At 44.2% G+C, this 27,897-nt stretch overlaps 1 protein-coding gene across 1 annotated transcript in view; it reads right to left on the bottom strand.

Annotated features, from left to right (window-relative positions):
• Window positions 1-27,897, bottom strand: part of DNAH9 (dynein axonemal heavy chain 9) — a 524,795-nt gene that overhangs the window by 242,028 nt on the left and 254,870 nt on the right. The window contains exons 41-43 of the mRNA XM_025202178.1: window positions 27,374-27,613; window positions 14,545-14,706; window positions 13,171-13,367 (exon numbers count right to left, since the gene is read on the bottom strand). Coding sequence (XP_025057963.1) covers window positions 13,171-13,367; window positions 14,545-14,706; window positions 27,374-27,613 — 599 coding nt within the window. The remainder of the gene's footprint in view (window positions 1-13,170; window positions 13,368-14,544; window positions 14,707-27,373; window positions 27,614-27,897) is intronic.

Raw genomic sequence — 27,897 nt, 5'->3', positions numbered from 1 at the left:
TGTTTATGACACCCAGCCTAGATGGGGAAGGGTTCTGGTCTGTACTGATAAAGAGTTTATTCAATTTATATTAGACATTTGGGGAGGAATCAAGAGTCACAATAACAAAAAGAGAGAGCACAAGAGGGACTTATGATCATGCTTTACAGGTTAGGACAATTATAGAACCATAGAAACAGAAAAAAATTAGGATTGGAAGGGGCCTCAGGAGGTCATCTAGCACAACCCCATGCTCAAAGCAGAACCATCCCCAATTATATGATCCCAGCCAAGCCTCTATCTAACCATACCTTAAAAACTTTCAGGGATGGAGATTCCACAACTTCTCCACGTAGCCTGTTCCAATCATTTACTACCCTCCTAGTGAGAATTTTTCTTCCTATTACCTAACCTAAACTTCCCTTGCTGTGACTCTCCAGTTTGTCCACATCCTTTCTGTAGAGGGCTGCCCAGAACTGGACACAATACTCCAGATATGGCCTCAACAGTGCTGAACAAAGGGGAAGAATCACTTCCCTCAATCTGCTGGAAACACTCATTCTAATGCAGCCCAGCAAGCCATTAGCTTTCTTTGTGACAAGAGCACACTGTTGATTTATATTTAGCCTACTGTCTACTGTAGGCCCAGGTCCTTTTCTGCAGAGCTGGTGCTTAGTCAGTTAGTCCTCAGCCTGTATTAGTGCAGGACTTTGCACTTGTCCTAATTGAACTTCATGAGATTCCTTGTGGTCCAATCCTCCAATTTTTCGAGGTCACCTTGAGTCTTAGTCCTACCTCCTAGCTTATCTACTACTCACCCCAGCTTGGTGTCACCTGAAAACTTGCTGAGGGTGCACTCTATGCCATCCTCCAGGTCTTGTTATAATATTGTAAAATATTAAACAAAACTAGCCCTAGGGCCAACTCCTGAGGCACTCCATTTGATAGTAGCATCCAACTAGACATCAATTCATTGACTACTACCCTCTGAGCCTGATGATCCAGCAAATTTTCTATCCACCTTAAAGAATACTCATCCAACCCATACTTCCTTAGCTTGCTTGTAAGAATTATGTGGGAAACTGTATCGAAAGCCCTGCTAAAGTTAAAGTATATTACATCCAATGGTCTCCCCACATCCACAGAGCTACTTATCTCATCGTAGAAGGCAATCAGGTTGCTCAGCCATAACTTGCCCTTGATGAATCCATGCAGACTATTTCTAATCCTGTTCCAAAAACTTGTAGCCCTCTATGTCAAGGACAGCTACAAGTCCCTCCAAATTGACACTGGAACCCAGGAAGAACGACTGGAGTCTCTCTGGGTCAAAATATGTGGGGAGCATGGCTCAGGGGACATCATGGTAGGAGTCTACTACAGACCTCCTAACCAGAAACAACAGCTGGACCAGGAATTTGCCAGGGAACTGGCTGAGGCTGCACGCTCTCAGTGCATGGTTGTAATGGAAGACTTCAACTACCTGGGCATCTCATGGGAAGAGCATTCAGCCAAATCTGATCGGTTGCAAAACTTTCTAACATGCGTGGACGAGCTCTACCTGACTCAAGAAGTCTATGGGCTGACAAGAGGCAAAGCGTTGTTGGACCTGGTACTGGCCAAAGGGGATGACCTAGTCAGTGACCTAAGAATCAATGGAAAGTTGGGTGATAGTGACCATGAGCTGATCACCTTTACTATCCATTGCAAAGCCGGCAAGTCCTTCAGCAAAGCAGAAGTCCTCGGCTACAGGAAAACTGACTTTGACAAGCTTAGGAGGCTCGTTGTCGACGCCCTAAGGGACAACGACTTGACTGGAAGAGGAGTCCAAGAGCAGTGGTTGCTCCTCATGGGAGCGATCCTGACAGCACAAGGGATGGCCATCCCATCTCAGAGGAAGGGTAGCAAAAGGACGCAGCAACCCCCTTAGCTCAGCAGGGAACTTGAGGATCTCCTATGCCTCAAAAGAGAGACTTATAAAGGATGGAAGGTTGGAATTACCTCCAAGGAGGAGTACTCAGCACTGGTCTGTATCTGCAGGGAGCAGATCAGGAAAGACAATAAAAAGTCCTTCTTCAAATATGGGGGATGTCGGAAAAAAAACAAGGGCTACGTCGAACCCTTGCTGAACCAAATGGGACAGCTGACAACCGATACCCAGGAAAAGGCCAACCTGCTTAACAGGTATTTTGCATCATTCTTTCATCAGTCCAATGGGACCGCCCTGCCTAGCAAGACGCAGGCCAGCCAGGGTGAGGTTGTATTTATACCCAACATCGGTGTTGATCTAGTAAAGCATCACCTTGAGAGGCTGGACACCAAGTCACCTGGTCCTGACAGACTACACCCTAGGGTACTCAAGGAACTGGCAGGTGTCATAGCCCAGCTATTGGCAGAAATATTCAAAAACTCATGCAACTCAGGTGAAGTACCTGAAGACTGGAAGAAGGCCAATGTGGTACCCATCTTCAAGAAAGGGCGGAACGTAGATCCTGGGAATTACAGGCCAATCAGCTTAACCTCAATCTCTGGTAAGATTCTCAAGAAAGTTATCAAGGAGACCATTCTGGACAAGCTGGCTGAGGGCAACATCCTGAGGGATAGCCAACATGGGTTTGTTGCAGGTAGGTCTTGCCTGACCAATCTCATCTCTTTCTATGACCAGGTGACATATCACCTGGACAAGGGAGAAGAGATTGATATCATATACCTAGACTTTAAAAAAGCCTTTGATCTGGTGTCCCATGACCTCTTCATGGAAAAATTGGCCAAATATGGCCTTGGCTACACCACAGTTCGATGACTGGGAAATTGGCTCTGAGGTTGGACCCAGAGAGTAGTGGTTGATGGCAGCGAGTCATTATGGTGCTTCATGACCAGTGGTGTCCCCCAAGGCTCTGTCCTTGGACCAGTTCTCTTCAACAGCTTTATCAATGATGTGGACATTGGTGTCAGAAGTGCACTTACTAAGTTCTCTGATGACACTAAACTTTGGGGCATAGCGTCCACACCTGAGGGCAGGCTAGTGATCCAGGCTGACTTGGATAAATTTAGTAAGTGGGTGGATACAAACCTGATGATGTTCAATATTGATAAATTTAAGGTACTCCATCTCAGGGGAAAAAAAACCTGCAGCATACTTATAGGCTCGGCAGCGTTACGCTTGCTAGCACCACTGCTGAAAGAGAGTTGGGGGTCATGATTGACCACAAGATGAACATGAGCCACCAATGCGATGTTGCAGCTGAAAAGCAAACAAAACCCTGGCTTGAATCTATAGGTGTTTCTCGACTAAATCTCAGGATGTCATCCTCCCACTGTACTCAGCCTTGGGGAGGCCGCAGCTGGATTACCACATCCAGTTCTGGGCTCTACAATTCAAGAAGGATGTCGAGAAACTTGAGAGAGTCCAGAGGAGAGCCACACGCATGATCAGAGGGCAAGAGAATAGGCCCTATGAAGAGAGGCTGAGAACCATGGGAGTCTTCAGTCTGAAAAAGTGCAGGCTCAGGGGGGACCTGGTGGCTACCTATAAGTACACAAGGTGTGTTCATCAGGATCTGGGAGAATGTCTTTTCACCAGCGCACCCCAAGGAAAAACAAGGACCAACCATCATAAACTCCTACAAGACTGTTTTAGGCTGGACATAAGAAAAACTTTCTTTACTGTCTGAGCTCCCAAGACCTGGAACAGACTCCCCCAGAGGTGGTGCAGGGACCTACTCTGGACTTATTCAAGAAATGCTTGGATGCTTTTCTTGCTGGGGTCCTTTGACCCAAGCTGACTTCCTGCCCCTGGGTCAGGGGGCTGGACTTGATGACCTTTGAGGTCCCTTCCAGCCCTAACGTCTATGAATCTATTAATCTAATCATCTTCTCCTCCAAGACCTTAGCAATGGACTCCTTGAAGACCTGTTCCATGTTTTTTTCAAGGAACTGAGGTAAGGCTGACTGGTCTGTAATTCCCTGGATCCTCCTTCTTCCCTTTCTTAAAGATAGGCACTATATTTTCTTTTTTCCAATCATCTGGGATCTCTCTCAATCACCTTGAGTTTTCAAAGACAATGGCCAGTGGCTCTCCAAGCACAGAGTCCAACCCCCTCAGCAGCCTGGGGGTCCGTCCCATCTTGTATCATGGACTTTTACACATCCACTTTTCTAAATAGTCCCTAATCTGTTCCTTTACCACCGAGAGCTGCTCACTTCCTCCCCAAACTGTGCTGCCAAATGAAGTAGTCCAGGAACTGACCTTGCCTGTGAAGACTGAGGTGAAAAAAGCATTGAGTACTTAGCTTTTTCCACATCATCTGTCACTAGGTTGCCTCACCCATTCAGTAAGGGACCCACACTTTTGTTGACATTCCTCTGCTGCTGTTATACTTGTAGAAATTCTTCTTGTTACCTTTCACATCTGTTGCTAGCTACAACTCCAATTGCACTTTGGCCTACTGATTTAATCCCTGGATGCCCAAGCAATACTCTTTTACTCCTCCCTAGTTGTTTGCAGAAGTTTTCACTTCTCATAAGCTTCTTTTTTGGGATTTAGCTCATTAAAATTTCCCTGCCAAGACAAGTTTGTCTTCTGCCATACTTGCTAGTCTTCCTGAACATCTGAATGGTTCATTCCTGTACCCTCAATAAGGTTTCTTTAAAGTGCAGCCAACTCTCCTGCACTCCTTTCTCCCTCAGATGAAGCCTCCCAGGGGGTCCTGCCCATCAGTTCCCTGAGTCCAAATCTACTTTTCTGAAGTGAAGGATCCTTACTCTTCTGCTCTCCTTCCTTCCATTCCTCAGGATTCTGAATTCAGTCATCCCATAGTCACTGCTGCCCAAGTTGCCATCCACTACTACATTCTCCCCCATTCCTCCCTGTTTGTGAGCAGCAGGTCAAGAAGAGCATGACCCTTAGTTAGCTGCTCCAACACTTACACCAGGAAGCTGCCCTTAACACTCACTTTCCAAAATCCTCCTAGACCTTCCTGTGCACTGTTTTTTAAGCCAGCCTTGAAAATCTTTTTCCATAGAAACTACTCAGCAAATTCAATCTAAATGCACAAGCTTTGTTTGGGTTAACTGGAATTGCATCATGTTGCTGTAAAAAGGTACACAAACCTGAAGAAAGTGAACATTATATATCAGAGTTTGTTTTCCTTATTCTTCACAACACTTATTGGCAAGCTGCCATTGGATTTTGTAAAGAAATCCTAACTGTTCTCTGGTGCATGCAGAATGCAAAACTAACAGAGGTAACCTTTACACTATTATTTTGAAAAAATTCTAACGAAAAAAGTCCTTGTGCATAATCACATTATGCTTGGAACCCAGAATCCAGCAGAGTAATAAGGGTGGGATTCTACCATATTTGCCTCAATAGAAGACAACCCTGGATATAAGATGATACCCCAATAATTAGATTCTACACATGGAAAATGTATAAATTTATTATAATTTTCCACATATGAAATCTAATGATTGGAGGACTAGAGGATGGGAGGAAAGGTGATGAGGGGGGCAGTAACAGAGCAATCAGTGGGGGACAGATAGTGGAGGGAGGCAGTACTGGGGCTGGGGGAGGGGGGGAAATGTGGTAGACCAGGTGAGGGGCACTAATGGTACAGGCACTGGGGAGGTGCAGGGCAGGTGGAAGGGTGCAGGCAGTGTGGAGGAGGTGGGGCAGGCAGTGAGAGAGACAGGCAGCTTGCCCCCTGCAGCCTGCCCCCCTCAACTTACTCCCCCTTGTACCTGCCCCTCCCTCCCACAGCCTCAGGCTGCCCCAATTCCTCCTTCCCATTTTCCTCTCCCCACCTCTCCACATCATTTCTGCCACCCGCAGCCTCAGTTCCCTGCCCCCCTTCCTCCCATCCTCCCACCCCAAATTCTTTCTGCAATGCTTGCCCCTGCACCCCACCTTACCTTTGCTCCATGCTATTAGGTTGTGCCCCTGCTGTAGCCTGGCCCCATAACAGCAGCATGAAGCCAAGACTGCTGTTCCAGCCTAGCCTCATAGAAGCAGTGCCAGCTCCCCACCCCTGCTGCTATGGGACCAGGCTGCAGCCATGCTCTGTGCCCCAGGATGCAGTGGGGATGGTGCATGCTGGCAAGGAGCAAAAGTAAGGACTGCAGCAGAGTGGGAGAGAAAGAGAGAAGCATTGTCAGGGGCATGCAGAGGCAGCAGGGGAGAGATAGGTGGCAGGTGAGGCTCTGGCTCCACCTCTCCCCGCAACCCTGGGTTGGGGCCCAAGCCACAGCAGCTGCCACCCCCACTCCCCACTGCCTTGTTCTCAATTATAAGGCAAGGGTCTTTTTCCCCGCCATGTTAAATGACCGGGGGGGGGGGGGGGGGTAGCAGGGTTCATCTTCTAGTCGAGTAAATACAGTATTTCCCTTAGTACATCCAAATGGCAGCTTTTGCATCTAAATGTCCAAAATGCTCCTTGCATCCAGGTAGAAATCCTACTACCCCTGCAGTGGCGATACAGAAATGGATATGCATAAACTAAGCAGGTACAGTAGCCTATGCATTTGTTATCTGCATAAGTGGCTAAATGTATGTGCCTGTATACTTGCATCTAAATCCCAAAATTATAGGCAGACAAAAATCCATAACCAATAGGCAGACAACTGAGTAGCTAGAATATTGAGTATTACTACTACTAAGTACCTGTAGGGTACTTGTCCAGAAAGCCAGAGACCCGGTTCTAGGGCCCCTCTTTGTCTAAGAGGACATGAACCTGCACTGTTCTGCCTTTCCTAACAAAGTACACTAACCACCACATCACAGGTCTGGCATTAGTCAAGGGCCTTTCCAGCCCTCCTTTTGAAGATGGCCCTGGGAATCAAGAGAGGGAATTGTGTGGGGTCAGCAGCAAGAAAGCAAGGCAGAGCGGGGTGCCTAAGTGAGATAACTACTGGTATAGATTTGTAGGAAAGTAGGGTTGGAAGGAATTTCAGGAGACCATCTAATCCATTCCTCTGCTCAAGGCAGAGTCATCCATGTCTAAACCATCCCAAACAACTGTTTGTTTAACCTACTCTTAAAATCCTCCAACTGTGGAGATTCCACCCTCCGAGCGTGAAGTTTCTACAACCAATGTTTAATCACCCTCACAATTAGAAAATTCTTCCTTGTAACAAGGCTGGAGGCAGTTTAAGACTTTAAGAGTATGTTTAAGAGCATTGCTTCTTGCAGTGTTTCCTGTAATAGTGAGAAAATACTATCATCATCCTCTTTATAACCACCCATCAGGTATTTGAAAACTGAACAAGTCCCCCCTCCTCTATTTTCTCTTTTCCAGACTAATAATGCCAGTTCTTTAGGGCTTTCCTTGTAAATCATGTTTCTGAGACTTCTAATCATTTTGTTGCTCTCCAAAAGTCTCTATCTGTCTGTATTTTTCTTGAAGTCTGGCAGCCAGAGCAGGACACAGTGTTTCATATCTGAGCCCTAGCCAGTGACAAATAGTGCAAAACTATTCCTTCCTTTGCCTTGTAAATGATGTTTCTATTACCTTCAGGACAGAACTTCTGGGAATCCCACTTGATATCTCCTTCCAATTAGACATTAACTCATTTCTAACTATTCTTTTGAGTAGAAATAGATGGCATTTTTGTTGTGGGATCAGCTGGGGCCAGGAAATATCCCAGCACAGCTGATCTGATTGATTAGCAGGTACAGATGTCACCCAGGGCTGCTGTCTCTCAGGATTGGACCCCTGCTACTCCCAGGACTTTAGGGGCCCCACCTGCAGGGCAACAGTCTTGGATGCCTGAACTTGACCTGGGGTGATGTTTGCAAGCACAGAGCAGGGAATACCATGTGGTTCCCTTGCTCTGCACTGAGAAACATGCATCCCAGAATCCTCTGCTGGGGAATTCCCAGGTTACATGTTTGCAAGCATGGAGCATGAATCCCCATGCTCTGCAGTGTGAAATGTATGCCCTGGAATACCCTGCCCAGGGCAGCCAGAGAGTACAGGCAGCCCCAGGCTGCAGGGACTGTGTCATAAGCCAACAGACACTTAATAGGAATCATAACACAAATGTTCTTTGGGCATTACAAGGAGCAAGGACATCTGTTCAATTATGTTTCATACCATAAAACCTTCTCTGGCATGACAAGGGTGACATCTGTTTACAGCCTTTGAACATGGTGTATTTATTTTATTAGATGTATATCCCACCATATCCAACAGATTCAGAGTGGCTTAAAATAAACAAAAAAACAGCCCACATAAAGAATTCCACAAATGACACCCCAAAACCCAAGAACTCCAACTTTCCCCCAGAACCACTGTCTTCCAGCTCAAACCTCGACATAAGCAAAGCCTCCCACCAGTTTCAACCATGTCTCCCAGCTGCCGCTCATAGCCAGATACAAGAAGTCTTTTTCCACAACCCTGCCCACCTCACCCACCCACTCTCAGCACTGTCCAATCACAGGGAAGATTCTCCCACCTTCCAAGCGTGCACCCTTCTTCTACAGAGGGACAAAGAGTCAAAAGGAAAGCAAGCAAGGTCTCAGTAAAAAAGCACTGCCCTGAAAAGGAGTGGGCTCTGTGTTCTGGCCAGTGCTGTATTTGCAAAATGGATAAAGAGCATCAGAAGTAGTAGCTAGAATCCAGTGCCCCCCCATTACACTCCCTGACCCCACAAAAAAAAGTGAGCCACAGGGGCCACATCCACATGACTGCGGACATTTGTTTCCCCAGGGACAAGAAGCAGCGACGCACCTTGTGCCACTGCTACTTGTCCCTGGGGAATGCCTGTGCCATGTGCCCTTTGGTGTGCAGTAGATTACCCTGGGTTGGGTAGGGGAGGCTGGGGCTAACACTAGACTGTCTCCAGCAGACTTATCTGGGGTTCTGGGGGCCTCCTGGGGCTGCAACAACGATCTTGTCACTTGGAGCCAGAGTGTGGCTCCAGCCAGCCGGGTTCCAGTTTTGGGTGGCGCGCGCTGACCCTGTGTGCACCATTCCCCCTTTTTTTTTTTGCAGAGGTTTTTTTGATCCCAGGATCTCCTGGGGTCACCCCCTACCCCACCATGAACTGCTACCTTGAGCATGGAGAATAGCTGAATGTGCTGTATGTGACACCGCAGACATGTCTGCAGCACCATATACCACACTGTCATGCTTGTGTGGACATGGCCAGGGAGGGCTGGGGGATGCCCTTAGATTTAACTACTGGTCTACTGGGCTAGACACAGGAGTGGTTCTTCTTAATCTCTAACAGTCTTAGATATGCCTTTTCTCCACCTAAGAATTTGGGGACTTATACTGAATTTAGGCAGTTCCCAAGGGCATTAGGATTGCAACAGAGTAAAGTATAGTTAGAGGTTTAGAAATGTGCTTCTAGAGATGTGCAATAGGCCAAAATGGAGATACACAAGGAATCTAGAATTTTAATAGCTTGGTGGCTGTTGTTCAGGGTTGATTAAGATTGCATTTACATTTAATGATTTAGATACCTGAAAGCCATATAAATAACACTAGAATTTTAGCCCAGATATGTATCTGTATCTGTTCAATTGACCTTTATAAGACTGGATCCTAAGAAGCAAATTTTCAAAGATACTTAGGTGCCTAAAGACACAATAGTGCTTAGCAGCATTTTCAAATGTGACTAAGCAGTTTATGGCAATCTATTCTTTCCTGGTCATGTAATTGGCCATTTTTGGTTGATGACAGGGCATTTTTAATACTTATTCATCCAGGAGTATTCTATTTCTGTACATACAGCCCTGTGTGTATGGATGATTATGTATTTGTACAGATTGATTCTAACAAAATGAGAGAGGCCTCATCTTTTTCCTCCAAATATCTCAGTGACTAGTATGTTCACCTAGAGATCCTTGGTTCTGGGCCCCCCTCACCAAGAATGAGTTTGAACCTGGGTCTCTCACTTCCTAACACAATAGTTTACCTGCCCCACCAATGGTCAGCCATGGTCTAGTACAGAGGTGGGCAAAATACAGCCTGTGGGCCAGATCCATGAGTGCCAGGAGCTGCACATGGGTTGTGCAGATCCCCTGTATAGGGGTGGCCTGGCCAGGTTGCAACCCTCGGCTCCATGTGCAGTGCTGGCCAGAGACATGCGCCACTAGGCAGTAGTGCCTGTGCCAGGCATGAGCACCCCCACCTGCTGGTGCTTCTGCTGCTGCCAGCAGGGGCTGCGTGCCATGGGGGAGTGGGAGGGTGTGGGGGGTCCCCATGTCCCGCCATGATCCCTCACATCCACAAAAGCCACACACCCACGTCCTACCCCAACAAGCCCCAGACATGTACATCCCCCAACATAACCTATTGGCCCCCACACCCCACCACACAACCCCCACTCCAACTCCCCCACACCCAATATATAAGAGTAAGACTTTATTTTTTAGTTATTATGCAATCATCTTCACATACAGTATGCAAATACAAATCATGACAAAAATATTTTTGTAATAAAATTAAAATATGTTATAGGAGGTGTTTGACTTTTAATGCATGATTTGTTTTTGGTTTTTTTCTGGTTCCAAGATGGCAACCCTCCCCTCCCAAAAGCAGGATGTCCAGGGGGCAAGTGGAGGGACTTCTGGTGGCAAAGGTCAGTGGTTAGGGGGTGGAACTTCCTGTCCCAAGATGGTGACCAGGGGGCAGGGCTACTCACATGGCCCTCAACAGCTCACCAAAACTTGTTAAGCATCCCTCCAGCCAAAATAATTGCCTGCTCCTGGTCTAGTCCCTTGGCCAGCAATCCTTTAAGTTGGCTCCCTGGAGAGTCATGACAGGGCAGTGTCTGGGATATGCAGCCAGGAGACAGGTGTTGGGAGCTATAACAGGTCTCAGATTCCCTGTTGCTTCTCTCTATGCCCTCTAGAAGCAGGATAAGATGCGTTTAGGTCTTTCAGCCACTCTGATACCTCTCTCACCGTTGCCTGTTACCCCTTTGTTGATTTAAAACATGTTTTGGGAGGCTATCTTGCAAAAATGGGGGTGTGGCTTCAGATGCCCTGCTCTGCTCTGCATAGATCATAGGTTTTCTTGCTGGCCCCAAAATAGCAATCCTCAGTTTCACATGTCTCAGTGCCTCCCCCAAAGTAACTCCACAGTTTGGGGCTCTCTCAGTCCCTCTGTGCAGTCTACTGGGCCTCTGGAAGCCCATAAATTTAGTAATGTAACCTAATTCCCTTCAGAAAATGTTTTCAATGGTCTCCTACCCTTTAGCCATTCATGAGTAAGATAAAAACAAAACAAAAATATAAATGCATAACTTGAAATCCATGGAAGTTAACCACTTACCTGCACACTTTTGAAAATTCCACTAGATGCCTATTTGAAACTTAAGATACTTAATACAACTAAATTTGGTTGTAATTTAATTTTAAAATTGAGACTTATACTCCAACATCATTTAGATACCTTTGAAAATATTCCCCACACAGAAGTTTTTAGAAATGGTATCTCAGTTAGGTATCTTTATTGCATATTAGGCAATAAGCTTGGAACATGTGCACTAAGAACCAAGCTAAGGGCTTTCATAGTTTCATAGTTGGTAGGGTCGGAAGGGACCTAAGCAGATCATCAAGACCGACCCCCTGCCATTGGCAAGAAAGAATGCTGGGGTCAAACGAACCCGGCTAGGTGATAGTCTAGCCTTCTTCTGAAGACCCCCAGGGTAGGAGCGAGCACCACTTCCCTTGGAAGTTGGTTCCAGATCCTAGCCGCCCTGAACGTGAAGTAGTGTCTCCTGATACCTAGCTTGAATCTAATCTCAGTCAATTTATGGCCGTTATTCCTTGCAACTCCTGGTAGTGCTCAGGGGAACAGGGGCTCTCCCATAATCTGCTGCTCCCCCTTGGCCAGTTTGTAGAAGGCCACGAGATCCCCTCTCAGCCTCCTCTTGTGGAGGCTGAACAGGTTCAGGTCCCATAGCCTCTGCTATTAGGGCCTGCCTTGCTGCCCCCTAATCATGCGGGTGGCCCTCCTCTGGACCCTCTCCATGTTGTCCACATCCCTCCTGAAGTGCGGCGCCCAGAACTGGACGCAGTACTCCAACTGCGGCCTGACCAGTGTCACATAGAGGGGGAGGATCACCTCCTTGGACCTGCTTGAGATGCATCTGTGGATGTATGACAAGGTGCAGTTGGCCTTCCTGACCATGTCCCCACACTGTCGGCCCATGTTCATTTTGGCATCAATAATGACTCCAAGATCCTTTTCTGCCTCTGTGCTGATGAGAAGGGAGTTCCCCAGCCTGTAGGTATGCTGCTGGTTCTTCCTCCCCAGGTGCAGTACCTTGCACTTCTCAGTATTGAAACCCATCCTGTTCTCATCCGCCCACCCCTGTAACCTGTCCAGATCTAGTTCCAGCCTGTCCTTCTCCTCCAGTGTGCTCTTCCCAGCAGATGTCTGAAAAGTTCAGGTCACCCATAATGACCACATCTTTTGACCTAACTACTTCCGTGAGCTGATTTAAGAATTCCCGGTCTAGCTCTTCCCCTTGGTTGGGTGGTCTGTAGTAGACCCCCACCATTAAGTCCCTTTCCCCTAGACTTCCTTGTATTCTAACCCAGAGCACTTCAGTGTGCCCCTCATCTGACCTTGTGCTACTTGATGAGGATGTGTATTCCTCCTTGATGTAGAGTACCACACCCCACCTTTTCTCCCTGTCCTGTCCCTCCTATACAGCCTATAGCCCTTGATATTCACTGCCCAGTCATGTGTTGGGTCCCACCACATTTCTGTGAGCCCCACTATGTCTGGCTTGGTGTAAGCTAGCAGGAGTGTAAGTTCCTCCTGCTTGTTCCCCATACTATGAGCGTTTGTGTAGAGGCATTTGAGGCCTCCTGAAGATGTGTGGAGTAGCCCCCTTAGGCAAGTACATGTGACAACTGTCACCTGTGTGTATTTCATCATTGTATCATTGCAGTGTCATCTCTTAGTTTTCCAGATATCCTTGAGAAAAGGCTCGCAAGACCTTTTTGGGACAAAGAATTCCTGTTTCAGTTACGAAGTTGAAGTTGAGACAGAGAGGTATCAATGCCTTCTGAGATGCTGGATACTTACAGATCCACTTAACAACAAATAAAATAAAATAATGGATAATCCTTGCACAAGAAAACATTAAAAGAAAATTAATTGCATTGAACAATCTCTGCAAATATTCTGGCAAATGATTATACGAGAGTATGAAGACAGAAATTCTCCTTACACATGGCACATGGCATCTTCAAAAAGGACCAGGTTCATGGCAGCATTGACTTCATTGTAGTTATCCAGAGCTTCTACAAGGATCTGGTTCAATGACTCCCAGGTCTGAACAGGCATGTATTTGGATTCCCCAATACCTTTTGAAAAATGGCAATACATGTTCATCTTCTTGGTCTGTTCTAGCATCTCCTCAGTCTCCTGCCAAGGAAATGCAAAAGAGAAGTTTGACTGCCTTCTCACTAACTCCCCACAGGGAAAGCTTCTGAAGTGACAGATCAGTGCAGTTCTAGCATAAGCTCTATTGCAATTTAGAAATGAAGTAGTGTGGTTCCCAGTTCACCTAGGTCCAGAGGGAAGGAGGGTGGGAAAGCCAGGAGACCCCAGTAGCTAGGAGCAATGGAGGAAGCCAGTGATGATCAGGAGGAATGACATCCAGATCTGTGAAGGGAAGTGTGGGAAGTTGAGGAGGTAAAGGTGACAGGAGTCCTTGGGAAGAGTTGCAGGTGGCCTGTGGCCACCACCAAGACAGCCCTGCCAGAATGCATCACTGAGAATAAAAGCTCTACAGTATTTTCCACAGGATTAGGTAGTTAAATGGATGATGAGAGCATCTGTACTTAAAATAAATATGCACACAGGAGTAGCAGGGAGTGATGGGCAAGAGGAGGGGGCAACAAGGGCTGCCCACACTCACCCACCACAGAGCAAATAGACAGCCATGGCCACTGATGTGCCATGAAAGGGTAGAGACATCTATTTTCTCACATTTTTATGGCAGCACAAATGCAATATCAGGCAACTGACTCCCCAGCCCAGCCCAGCCCAGCCCAGCCCCTGTCTTCTTTACTTTTCATTCCATCCAGGAAGAGTACACACCAACTGCTGCAGCTTCCTGATTCTGACGAAGGGTTTTTGAACCCGAAAGCTTGCTTAATAACTATTCTCCAACCATTTGGGTTGGTCTAATAAAAGATATCAAATTCACCCAAGGAACCTTGTCTGCCTATATCAGAAAATATATATTTATACCCTAGTTGAACTGAGGACAATTTGCTGCACTCTGGATTCAGCCTCTTCCAACTGAAACGAAGGAACCCTTAGCCTGAGTTTAAACATTCATTTGAGATGTTTAAAGCTCTTTATATACACTAGCTAAATAAAATTTAAAAAAACCTTTGTGAGTTAAGGTAGTATTATTTTACCTATTTTATAGACAAGAAAAATAAGGTACACCAAACAAATAATATGACTTGAGCAGATCTCAGGACCTCTTTGTTACATTTTCCTAAAGACATTTCTGCATTCAGTACATCTTTGGCTTTGAAAAATTATTCTGGAGTTTGTTAACGTGACAAATCCAAACCATGACACTTACATCATAGAATTTCTTCACCATCTCCATCTGCATTTTGTCAAAGATGTCAAAATCTTTTTCATCAACCATATTATCCCGGTACACACGGTTTGCCTCATGCAGGTAGAGCTTCACTAGGTCTTGGGGATGCTTCAGACATTCTGGGGTAGAAAACAGAATGCCCTGTGTAGAAGACATGGATATAAAGATCAACTACATTCATTACCAAAGCTCCTTTGTCAACACAGGAGACAAACTGAATTCTCAGCTTCTATATCTGGACTAGTGCAAGGAACTATAGGTGAATATTTATTAAATTCAGGATTATTATAAGAACCATGGGATCAGACTGATAATTCCATGGCCAAAAAGCCCACAGAAAATGCAGTCCTTGTTATCTTTGGTTTCTCAATCTGCCTGCAACAATGAATTTTACATTACTTTTGCTTTGTTCTGTGTACATAACAGACTTCCAACACTGAAGAGCAACCATGAAGAAGTAGAGCTGATAGTAAGTCATAGAACACATATGATCTAAATATCAGAACAACAGCATCTGAATCAAAATAATACTTAGGTCTTATGCAGCATTTTTTGGTTAATGGCCCACAAAGTACATTAAAAAAGCAATTCTCATGGCAATACTCCCATTTTAAAGACAAAACTGAGGCACAGTGAGAGGCAATCTTTTACTTAAGGCTGTCCAGAAGAGCAATAGCAAAACCACAGCTAGGATTCATTTCTAATAGGGCCCAATTCAATGCGTTATCTACTAAACTACCTTGGCTCCCCATGAGGACAACCCAAACACACAAAACCCTTTGGAGAAGAGAAGTCAGCCATTCAGCTTCCAAACCCAGGCCTCCCTACTTTTAGGGTATGAGTTGCGATTGGCATTTCCTTCCCTGGTAAGGTTTTCAAGCCCCAGTGAGCTCAATTAATTCACCCAGGCAGATACATTACAACTGGAGGGTGCTCATCTTCAAAAGGAAAAACAATCTGGAAATCTCGGTTTTAACAACTTAAAAAAATAATTATTTTAATTAGACATATACTGTCTAAAAAAGAAGCATTCATTGGTGTCAGCTTATTGTAGTATGTTTACAATGTACCCTATTAAAATTCACAAAAGAATTATGTTTCAAAGAGACGATGCCTATAACTAAGCCTATTAACAATACATAAGGTTTTTAATTACATGAATTAAATATAAAACTAATTATTTATACATAAAATATAAAATGCATTAAAAAGTGACATAAAGCATTCTCTCTCTTCTATCTGATTATGGTTTGTTTTTTTTTAAACATTTAATGAATGGAAAATTATCTTTTTTCTGAACAAATATAAGTTCAGAGAATGGCTGGCAACTTCATGTTTTAAAGGTTTCTCTGCGGTGTGTCAGCCTTCTTGTGCCCTTTGGCAGATACCTTATACTTTCATCCAAATTAATGCATGGTAACCTAATAAAAACATTACTTTCATAAAGACTTACTTAATTGGTTGGATGCATTAATTTAATAACAGAAACTGTCTTCTTGCTATAAGACAATCTGTGATAGTGCTGTCAAATACAAATGTCAAAAAAGAAGTCATATCTCAAAATAATCATGAGATAAGCTTAAATGTTGTTAAGATTTTTTTTGTAATTTTTATTAGCAATACTTGTATTGTGATAGAACCTAAGGGCACCTATACACATGTCCGATGCCTGCTCCAACACATTCTAATTAGAATATGTCGGAGCAGATTCTATTAATTTAATTAGCCTATTATATTAAAAAACTTGACCCATCTAATTAACCATTCTAATTAGAATGCTCCAGCATTTTCAGCATCACATGTATTCAGCATTCCCACATTTCCAAATCATGGCAGGAGCACTTTAACTAAAGCTTGTTGAACGTTTAAAGCTCCCCCACTGCCATTTTAAAGCATGGGATGCTGAATACATGAGATGCTGCAGGTGTTTTAATTCGATTGGCTCCTGAGTGGCTCCACTGTCTTAGCTGCTTACAGACAAAGAGACAAAAACAAGGTCTCTTGGTCAAAGATATCACAATATCTAAGAATATCTAAATGTCTGGCCCCATAGGATACACTTGGGTGACACTGAAAAGTTTCCCTTCAGTCATGGGAGCTAATCACTTGCTTCCAGAAAATGGGGTGTTAGATAAAACATCATATATCAAGAAAAACCTGATAAAACAGTGACTGTCTGCAACACTGCAGCATGAATATTTACTCAGGAAAACAACCATGCTCATTAGAGTTGTCACATGTAGTGCTATAATTCCATTACATTGCCTCTGAGTTCCTAAATACATGCATAAACTCTGTTATGAGCCAAATGCCTTTCAGCTGGGACCAATTAGATAAGGATTTATTAAAGGGTAATCTTGAATGACAGATTACTGAATATAATAATCTTCCCAGGAGACAATATAGATCTGGCACAGAAGCTGGGTAATATGTTAATTATCAGAATGAGAAACACCTTCCAATTTTTTGGCACACTTCAAAGCAGCATGCAGAAATTGATATGACAGACTGTCAAGGCTTTGAAATCATTCAGGGATCTGGACTAAACTTGATACTCTCTAGTAACCTAAAAGGAAAGAGAAAAACAAATTGAGGGCGACACATGCATTTAACTATGGCCTGTCTTGGCCTGGGGCTTAAACACTTCCTTTTTCAATAAGATTTGGGGTATTCACCACTGACCAGCAGCAAAGTAAAGATTGTCAGGATACATAATTACCTTTAGGGCATGTCTACACGTCACCCTACAGTGATGTTGTTACTGCACCGTGCTTTAGTACTTCCTTTTAGTACTTCCAAAAGGAAGTACTACAGCATAGTGCAGTAACTGCCCCTACTGCACCATGCACACAGTGCATGGTTACTTTCTGCCACTACTTTGCTGCAGTGACACACTAAAATGGGGGGAGTATACCACTACGGCAAAGTAATCACCAATCATATGCAAACTCACGTGATCCCTACGTTGCCATAGTACGTTGTATGGTGATATAGGGCAGTGACATACGCTATGGTGACATAGGGATGGTGATCTTCTAGCAGGTGCAGGTTGAGCCCTATTACCTACTTGTTTCTAATGAACAGAAATCCTTGGAGCACTCGTGAGTCAGGTAACAAACTTGTGTCTGCTAGATTTCAGAGAGCTAAAATCCTAGAATTCACTAAAGGTCTAAAAGATTGGGTTGCTTCCACAATCAGACGTGGACAGGTAAAACTACATTCCCCCTGCCCCAATAGTGGTGAGCAGTGTCCCCTACTGGTGGTGTGCAGCACTGCCCCCCTCCCAATATAGTGATGCAGAGCAATGACAGCAGCAGTGGAGTACCTGCCTGCCCAGCAATGGTGAGAAGCAGCACCCCTTCAGGCAGGAGAAAAGATTAGGGTAGCACCTACACTTGCTTTACTGGGTTCCAAGTTCATCTTGAGGGAGACTAAGGGTAACGTTACACAATACATTTAGACCATGCTAAGAGCACTTAAAACATAAGTGTTCACAAGTTCAAACTGATTAACTTTTGCTAAATGCCCTCTGAGTATCTTAAAGTTATGCCACTTCAGTGAGGATTAACTTTGGACTGTGATATCCAGCTCATGTTAGGGTAACTTCCACCTGCTCCATGGAGATAAAACAAGCAACTTGCAATTCTCCAGAATCCCAGGATGCACTGCTCTCTCCCCCCTATCCCCTCCCCGCCAGTCTGTAGACAAACATTTTACCCTCACAAACTCTACGGCCAAGGGGTGGTACTACCTGGGAACAGGCAGAGCCCTGCCAGTATCAGGAGGAAGGTTGCAGCAGCAAGAGCATGGAGCATGGCAACAGAGAAACATGGAGCAATAGAGGTTGTGGCTTCCATCTGCAGGCCTCCCATTTTCCCATCCTAGGGTGGGGAGTGGTGGGAGAGGGCTACACTGTGCGGAACACTTCACAGGCCCCAGCCTATCCTAGCCCCCTTGATATGATCTCAGCCCCCCAGCCTGCTCCGAAGAGGCAAAAGCCGCAGAAAAGTTCAGTTAACTTTGATTAGTACTGAAGATTTGGTGACTGCAGGCAGAGCATCTCACCAGCATGATTGCTTTCTCAAACTGAAAGACTTGGGAACTGACTTACTGGGATGGAGAAAGGTATGAGAACTTTTGGAAGAAATACACAAAGAAATGTGGGAGGGAAGAATTAAGAGGGATACAATTCACAGCAAAGAAAAAATTACGAGAAAGAGTGATTATAGTTCAAACGTACACAGATTTACTACAGACATAAAACACAGAAAGATGGATGGGAATGTATGTCCAAAGGGAAATGTTGGCAGAGAAAGCAAAGGACAAATATGGTATCTGGACAAGGACCTGGAGAGCATGGATAGTATTATAAGCATATATGTGGAGCCCAGGTGAGCTGCTGTGCCTCCCATCAGTGATCAAGTTCAGGGCACACTGGGGTTTTATAATATTCCACCAGCAACCAAAACTGCAGCAAGTGCAGAAAAAGTGGGTCACCAGTCTGCACACTCTCCCCTCACAGTGTGCAGGTGTGAAGGGATGGGGCACAGAGCAGAAGAGTTCCAGAGTCCCTAAAATGTATTACTTGTAAGAGAAAGGGACACTTGTAGGTGCTCCAAAGCCTTTGTAAGTATAGTCAGACCCCCGGAAGAACAAGAAAACCAGAGGAGGAGAACAGAGGAGAGGAGGAGCTGGATACTGAGGTAGAAATGGTGGAAGAAACCCTGCATAAGGGTGAAAGAGAGAAGTGGGGCAAAATTTCTGTGACTGAGGCAGCACAGGAGACAAGAGACAGAATGGAAGGGAAGGCAGGAATAGCCAACAGCTCAGACATGGAGGTAGGGGTGGGGAAGAAAGAAGAAACCCCCAGAGACAACAGATGTGGAGATGAAGCAAGGAAAACAACCAGAGACAAGCCAGGAAAACAACTAAAATGCAGAGGCTGAAGAGCAGGAAGAAGAAACCTGATAATGAGGGAGGTGAGTCAGAGGAAGAGCAGGAGAGCAGTTTCCTGCTGCTGGTGCCCCTGGGCTCCAACCTGGAGTGGAGACCAGAAGGCGGGAAGCAGAGAGGAGGTGGAAATATATAAACCTTCCTAAATGCAAAAGTGATCCTACCGCTTGCAAAGGCTACAGGAATGAGAGTGAGGGAGGGAGAGGAGTCAACCACCCCAAGCAGTAGCACAGATAAACCTTAAAGGGACAGGCACACTAATTTCAAAACAAGCATAAAAGGCATTGACATTAGTGTCGCTTAATGTCAGGAGTATTTTAACAAAGAAAAGATGGGAACAGATTGAACCAGGGTTGAACTAATCAGGGCAGACATCATCTGTCTACAAGAATGTGGTATAATGGGGAGAGAGATTATAAACAGTTTGAGGAAAGAGTGGAGATGGGGACTATCTTGATGGTCAACAGGGATCCTGGTTTTCTCTGATAAAAAAAAATCCCAAATTTCCGGATATATAAAAAAACCCCCAAATCCATATGTTTCTGTGATTAAAATGAAACACATCTATCTATCTATGGGCAACTGGTGCCTCCTGAGTCAGAGGGGCACTTGCCCCACAGTGGCCAGTCAGCAATCAAGGGCAAGAGGTCCCCCCCACGGCTGATCATGCGAACTGGGGAGGGGTTCTCCCCTACGGCCAATCATGGTGCACCCAGAAGTGCTAGGGGCATGCCTGGAAATGCCAGCGGTGCTTCTTCTAGCACCCCCACTCCCTGGCCACCGCTCTCAGATGGGACACCTATGTTCCTGTATGCCCCCCAGTCCATTGCCTAAGTGGGGAATGCCAGCTGTCAGGGTGTGCACCAGCACTCTCAAGGGGTGCATATGCGCCCTATGCATCTCCTACACATTGCCACTCTATCTATCTATCTATCTATCTATCTATCTATCTATCTATCTATTTCATTTTAATAATGGAAACAGTTGCATTTTGGGTTCTTTTTTATATCTGAAAATTTGGGCTTGTTTTTTTTTTAATCGGAAAAACAGGATCCCTGGTGGTCAGGGACAAATGGGAACATTGCAGCAAGGGTAGCAGTATTATTCAAGAACACAGAGCTGAGGGCAAAGCAGGTAGAAGAAGTCATCAGTAGCAGATTGCAATGAATTATACTATCAGTCAGAGGAACACAATTAGAAATTTTCAATGTATATGCACCACTAGAGACGAAGGGAAGGAATGCACTGCTTAGAAAGCTAGCAGTTTAAGTGGTCAATGTATAATCAAAGTGGGTGACAGAATAGGAAAAGGAGGAAACAGAGTTCAGACAGCTCATCCAGACCGTTATCAAATATAATAAAAGAGGACTCACTAAGAGGTGCGTGGGCACGGGAGAAAGTTTTCACTAGAACAGATGCCAGTGGTGGGGAGGGAGCGGAGACAATTAAGAATTGACTTTGTGCTTGTATCAAAAGAAACAGGGATAAGAAAGAAAGAAACCATACATGTGGCTTTTAGCAATCTCCAGATGCTGAAGGTGGAAATGAGCTTTGGTAAGAGCCCCATGAGAGGAAAGGTGCTGTGAAAGTTAAATGTGCACCTGTTACAAGGTGAAAAGATATGTCTGTCCCAGGGAGAGACAGGTGGAGGCCTCCGCATACCCTCCCATGGTGGGTCCCGAGGCAGGGCTGACCCACCCTGCCTTCTCCTTAGGGAAGAAGGAGAAAAGCCCTGAAGGCAGGGCACACTTACCTTCCGTAGGAAAAACGGAGCCAGACAAGCCACACTGAGTTGAACCACCTACACAGATCATCAGCTGCTTTTATTGCTGGCTGGGAGTGGCACCAACTGATGACGTCATTAAGAATTGCCGCCCGGCTGATTTAAAAGTTGGCGGCAGGGAAATGGAGGGTGAGACAGCATCACCACTGGGGATAGAAGGTGAAGCTGCTCCCCAGGCTGCACACGAGCAGTGTCGGCAGCTCGGGAAGGATACTGGCAAGGACCCAATGGAGGGGTCTGGGAATTATTGAGAGAGGTACCACGCCGGCCCGGCAGGGTGTCCAGGCTAAAGAGGACAGTGTCGAGTGACTTTGGGGCCAAAGATGCTGAACCCATGAGTGGCGCAGGCTGAAACCCCATACCCAAATGTTCCTTTTTTTTCCAAATTGTTTTGAGTTTCACAGGGCCCTGAAGCAGGGAGTAGGGGCCAAGGGCAACCTCCACAGGCCAGGAGGCACCAGGATGGCATAGCAGGCAGCTGCATAGTGAAGGAAACCCTGACATTTTGACCAGGACAGTCCAACATCCCATAGGCATCTTGCACTGAAAGAGGCTGGGTGATAAGAGACGGAGAAAGGAGGCAGGTGAGGACGTCATAAGGGTGAGCTGGGGGTCCAGCAGCTGGCCGTCCTGAGGGTTGGTGCATGGCTGGGGGTGTAGGGGAGGTGTAGCCCCAAGAACACCCACTTAGGGCAGTGCCCAGTCCACAAAGAGTGGGGAGAAGGAGCCCCAACACTGAAGGAAAAGACCAAGTCATGGCAGGAGAGTATTGGGGCCTACTTCAGGGTGAACATGACCCAATGTCAAATCCACCAGAACACCCCCTGCAGCTGACACTGGGTGCATGCTCTGAAGTGGTAAGAGAGCACCTCTATGAGGCCAGATAGGTACAATGTCAACCATATACGAGACAGTATGAGGGGTGGCAGACACTGAATAAATCTTTTGAGACTACCAGAGAATGATGGATAATGGTGAAGAAGAGGATGAGAGAATTCTTCAGGAAAGAAGGCTGAAGATGTGCAGGGAAAAAAACGGAAGTGCTAAGAGAGATGCAAAAAAAGATGCAGGAGTTGCCAAAGGAAGCCTCAGAAGGAAAACAAGTACAAGAAGAGCTATAAGAAACCAGGCAAGAGTTAGAAACCTGGTTTAAAAGCAAGACAAGAGAGAAAATGTTGTTAGCACAACCACCCTGGGTGGGGGCAAACAAAGTGTGGTCCCTGTATTTTTTGGCCAGAGTAAAGGTGGCAAAAGAAGAACTTAAAGCAGTGTGGGAAGAAAGTGGTGCCCAGGTAGAAAAGGAGGAGGTGTTGGAGGTGACAAGAAGATTTTATGAAGAGCTATACCAGAAGAAGGAAACAGACTGGAAGAAGATGAATTTCTTGGCAAAGATTGAAGAGAAAGTAGAGGAGGAAACAAAGAAAATGGAAGAAAATATAAATTTAAAGGAAGTGGAGGAGTGTTTAATACCCTTTAAAAGAGGAAAATCACCAAGAACTGATGGAATACCTATGGAATTTTATGAGAAGTTTTCCGTGTGGGTAGGAAGGGATACAGTGAAAGTGCCTGAGGAAATGGCAGAAACAGGAGAGTCAGGGAAAGATTTTACAAGAGGTCCTGTGCTCTTGAAAAAAACAGTGCAGCAAAGGTGTTGTGATCTTGAAAAAGATTTTACAAGAAATATTGTGATCTTACTCTTGAAGAAAGGGAAGAAGGATGTCCTTAAAAATTGGACATTGATTACACTCCATAATATAAACTGTCAGTTAATGGCCAAGACAGTGACTTTGAGGATGAGCAAAAACCTGAAGAAGTTAATACATGAAGACCAAGTATGTGCAGTACCAGGTAGAAGGATCTCTAATACAATCAGCTCCAAGAGAAGAAAACAAACACAGTTATAGCAAACCTGAATTTAGAAAAAGCATATGACAGAGTGGATCATGATTACAATACCAGGTACTAGGAAAAATGGGGTTCCTAGACAAATTTTTATGCTGGATAAGGTTGTTGTGTAGAGAAGCAAAGAGTCAAGTCCAAATTAATGGGAATCTAAGCAGAGCCTTTGAAATCCATATAGGGGTGAAACAAAGGTGTTCCCTGTCACTACTACTGTTTGTGTGTGGCATGAAACCTTAGCACAAAAAATAAGAAAAGACAAGATCATAAGCAGAGTAAAAATACTGGGAGGGGGTGAGGTAAAATGCATACTATACTTGGATGATATAAATGTAGTAGTTAGAAATAGCCTTTCAATAGAAAGGGTGCTACTGCATACATCAGAGTATGGAGAAATGACAGAGGCTAAACTCAATAGATCAAAAAAGCACCATAATGGGAGCGGGAAACTGGAAGGACTTGGAGATGTTGGGCCTTAAAATAAGGGAGGGAGAAATCAGAGTGCTAGGGATCCTGATGGGCGCCAAGGGGAAAGGGAATACAGTACGTACGAGAAAAGGTGACAGTAAAGCCATGGCAAATACTTTGGTTATGGTCCAGGAGGACACAGTCCTTTGCCAGAAGAGTGGTGACATTTAAAGCTGTGCTACTTCTGATTTTATGAACATGCTGACCTAGCATAGATGGTTGTAAGAAATATCTTGCCAGTGAGAGAAGCGCAACACAGATAGGGCTTGACGAGCTCATCAAGGCGTCCGAGGAAGAGAAGCAGGGACGAAGAAACAGTGGAACATGTTTTGGGAGTGTACATATGCAAAGGGGAAAGAGTCTGCCACTTTCTGAGTGTCAACAAAATAAATTTGTCATATGCAAGGGAGATGGTACTATATGGACATTATTAAGGACTTCATTAGCATGTTTTAAAACTAGTTTATGGAAACTAAGAAACCTCTGGGTGTTTAAGGAGTTGGCTTTCACTGAAATAGAGTGCCTGAAGCTGGAGCTGCGTTAACTGAACTACTACATTGATCTGGACAAAGAAGAGAATGGAATGGAAGAGGCAGAGAAGAAGTAGAAGAAAAAGGACTGAATGCTTGTTTTGCTAAACCAACAGAGAAGAATGATGGGAGGGGTGGAGAGTTTCAGGTGGTTACTGAGGTAATTGTTTTTTCATGGGTTTTTGTATGAAGAAAAAGATTTCTGTAAGGGGTTTGGGTTTTTTTGTGGGAATGTGATGCATGTTGTTTAAGGGTTTAATATATGTAGCTTTATGTTTTTGATACGTAGTTGTTTCTGTGATATGAAGTACTGGTAAAACAAGGATGCTCAATATGTGCAGTTTTGTAAGTGTAGGGTGATAAGTGTGTTTTTAATAACATTTAAAAAAAAAAAGTTACCATCTGGATATTTACTCCATGTGGCTCATGTGTTTTATAGTCATCTTCAGTGTTAGCTGCATATAATCAACATCACAGTTGGTTTCCATTACTGAACATATGCTGCTTTTGGCGGCAATTTAATGATATAAAATATATTTAGTGAGTTTTCTGTGTGCGCGATTTTCCCTTTGCTGATTGCCATTGTAGAGACTAGCTTAGTTCTGGAGCAAAACAGACCCCACACCAGAGCCATGTTAAAACAGACTGTGCCATGTATCCAGACCAGAGATATGGGGTGGGAAATTTTCCAGTGTTTTATTTTTCTGTAGGGAATTTTACATTTCTAAAAATTCACTGTTTCATAAAATGCATTAGTAATAATGAATGGATGCCAATACAATATTAGGCAAGCTTGGCAGTTTCAAAGTTGTAATTAATGTTTTTCAGATGTTTATCCCTAGGAAGTGTGTGAGAGAGTACATATATGTTTTCTTGATTTGTAAACAGGAGGGTAAATACACTCACATAATAATCCAAACATGAAGTTATGAATTCTCCTAATTGGCTGTGCAGGTCAAATCAAAACCAAATCAACACACTACTAAGCTAGTTTTTTTTTCTCAAAATATCTTGCTTCTGGAGAATCAGTCAGAATTACAGTTCATGGAGAAAATGCAGTGTGATGATAAGTTGCCCTTGCCCATAGACTCATTGGTAAAACCATCCTTTAGCGAAAGAGGATGTGGTTCAAGTAGCTCTGAATCAGATTTGCCTCAGTCTCATTCTGAAATGAAACTAATAACTAGTGCAAGTGATTCTACAGATAGTGACAGTGAAACTGGAGGTGCCACAATGCCTTAGTGGACGAGAGTTAAACTTTGTTGATGTAGATGAGTGGACAACCACAGCATATCATTCACAGTTCTTTGTCGATGTTAAAATTAGTGTGTCAACAGTTTTCAGTGCCTTCTTTTTCTTAAATTTAAACAAACAATATAAGGGAAGTACATGCTATTGTAATAATAATATGTAATAATGTAATGTATATTATATTTACATTTTTACAAGTATTCAAATAAAAATAATTTCTTTCCACATAAAGCTTTGAATTTGTTTGAATATAACATTTAAGCCACATTAAGTGTGCTGTATTTATTTTTTTTCCTAATCAAATATTTCACTTCAAATATTTGTGGCTATTGGAACATAAAATTAACATGGGGGTATTGTTTTAGTTTTGTTTACTACATATACATTAAATAAACATGATAAATCACATCATGCTCTATTTAGGGCATTGGAAATTTTTCCAATTCAAAATTTTCCAGAAAACCCACATCTCTGATCCAGATCATGCCATGGCAAAAAATGTAAAACCTGGCAACATATCTCCACCACACCCACAATTACTACACCCTATAACAGAACCATCAGGATTCCTGGATCTTACAGCTGCACCTCCAGAAATGTGATACAGTAAAGATCTGTTATCCGACATTCCTCCAGAATATGGATGCCGGATAACAAAATATGTTAATTGAGCGGCCCTGGCCACCGCTTCTCACGCCACGTCTGAGGCGTCCCTCCACCCCTCCCGCAGCATTGCTGCTGCTCATGTGGGGCCCTCTGGGCCCTCTGGGCCCCACAGGACAGGAAAACAGGTCCCACACAGCCCCACACAGCTTGTTATGGCCCCGGGCCATCAGGACTTGGCAGTGCAGGCTGCTTTGCCCCAAACCATGGGAGCACGGAGAAACTAGAAATGCCACGGCGGGCACTTCCGATTTCAGTTTATCTTACAAGCCAGCATGCCAGCTTGTAAGATGCTGGATAACAGAACTTTTACTGTATCTCTCATCTAGTGCACCAAATGCCCTGATGGAAAATACATAGGAGAGACCAAACAACAACTGTGCACCAGAATGAACACACACTGGAAATCTATTAAAGACAAGAATACCCAGTTACCTGTGGGGTCACATTTCTCACAAGAAAACCACTCTTCCTAAAATCTCTCAGTTCTAATCCTCAAAGGGAATTTACAAAACACCTTTCACAGACAAGCCTGCGAACTTCACTTCATAAATCTACTGAATACAAAAAATAATGGACTAAATATAAACATTGGATTTATAATATATAACCTTCCTAACATTTGACACCCCAGTATCCCTCCACTCTTTACCAGCTACAATTCTACTCCCCACCCCCCAACTCCAACTTCTCACCTACTGATTCCTCAATTTACATCTTCACTGACTAGCTTTCTTGCATGTGTACCAGCCTCTGGCTTCTTCACTATTCATTCCATCCAGGAAGAGCATACACCAACTGCAGATGCTTCCTCAGCCTGACAAAGGGTATTTATACCCAAAAGCTTGCAGAGAAGAATTTTCTCAACTATTTGAGTTGGTTTAATAAAAGATATCAGACTTACCCAAACAACGTTGTCTATGTCCTTAGACCAACACGGCTACAACCTATGCCCCTTTAATATAATATAGAATCAGACCCATGTCACAAAAATCCCAGATTAGCATTCTGACAGCTGGACCAGTTTTCTCAGCCCTCAATTACTGTCACAAGTTTCAAATTGACAAAAAGTAAAGGAGCTTTTATGAAAAAATGTTTACTCAGAAAATTATGCTTAGTCTTTTCTTGGTAAACTGAGCTGAATGTCCTGAGAAGCTTAGGTGGCCATGCTGAGCCTAGCAGGACTCAGAGAGGGGAATACATACTCTTAAATACCCACATGCTGCCTTTAATGCCCAAGAAGAAAAGCTGCCATTCTTACTTGAAAGATATTGGATAAATCTCGTAGATTGAAAATGTAATGAAATTTGATAGCTGTTGGCAAAAACATAGCAGCTACTTTTTGGTGCAGAGCAAGTGCCAGGGTTATTAGTTGCTGAGCAGATTTCTGCAGAGGCCCAGGGAAATTCCCACTTTTCAGATGCTGACTTAAGATGGTGCTGTAGATGGTGGACAAAGCATCTGATCCAGGAAATGAGAGTGTAAACACACTGAAGTGACGCTGAGGAAGAGAAGGAAAACACAGACAAATTTATAATTGTATTGGCCTCATTTCTAAGTGCAATGGCCTTGGGCATTGCTCAGAAACCATTTTTAACAAAATAATGCACCTTGGTAAAGAAGATTAAGGAGTTAGATTAAGGAGGTCAACTCCTTTCATAAAGTGCTTGTCAAGAAATAGGGGCAAATTCTGCTCTCAGTTCTTATGTTCCCATAAACATTCAATTGATGTCAGTTCAAATATGTACATAGCTGTTGAGGGCAGAATTTAATCCTCATGCAAAA

This window comes from Alligator sinensis, unplaced genomic scaffold, assembly GCF_000455745.1.
Source record: "Alligator sinensis unplaced genomic scaffold, ASM45574v1 scaffold77_2, whole genome shotgun sequence".
Classification (NCBI taxonomy): domain Eukaryota; kingdom Metazoa; phylum Chordata; order Crocodylia; family Alligatoridae; genus Alligator; species Alligator sinensis.
The sequence above is the reverse complement of the archived record's forward strand: the minus strand, read 5'-3'. Positions and strand labels throughout refer to the sequence as shown.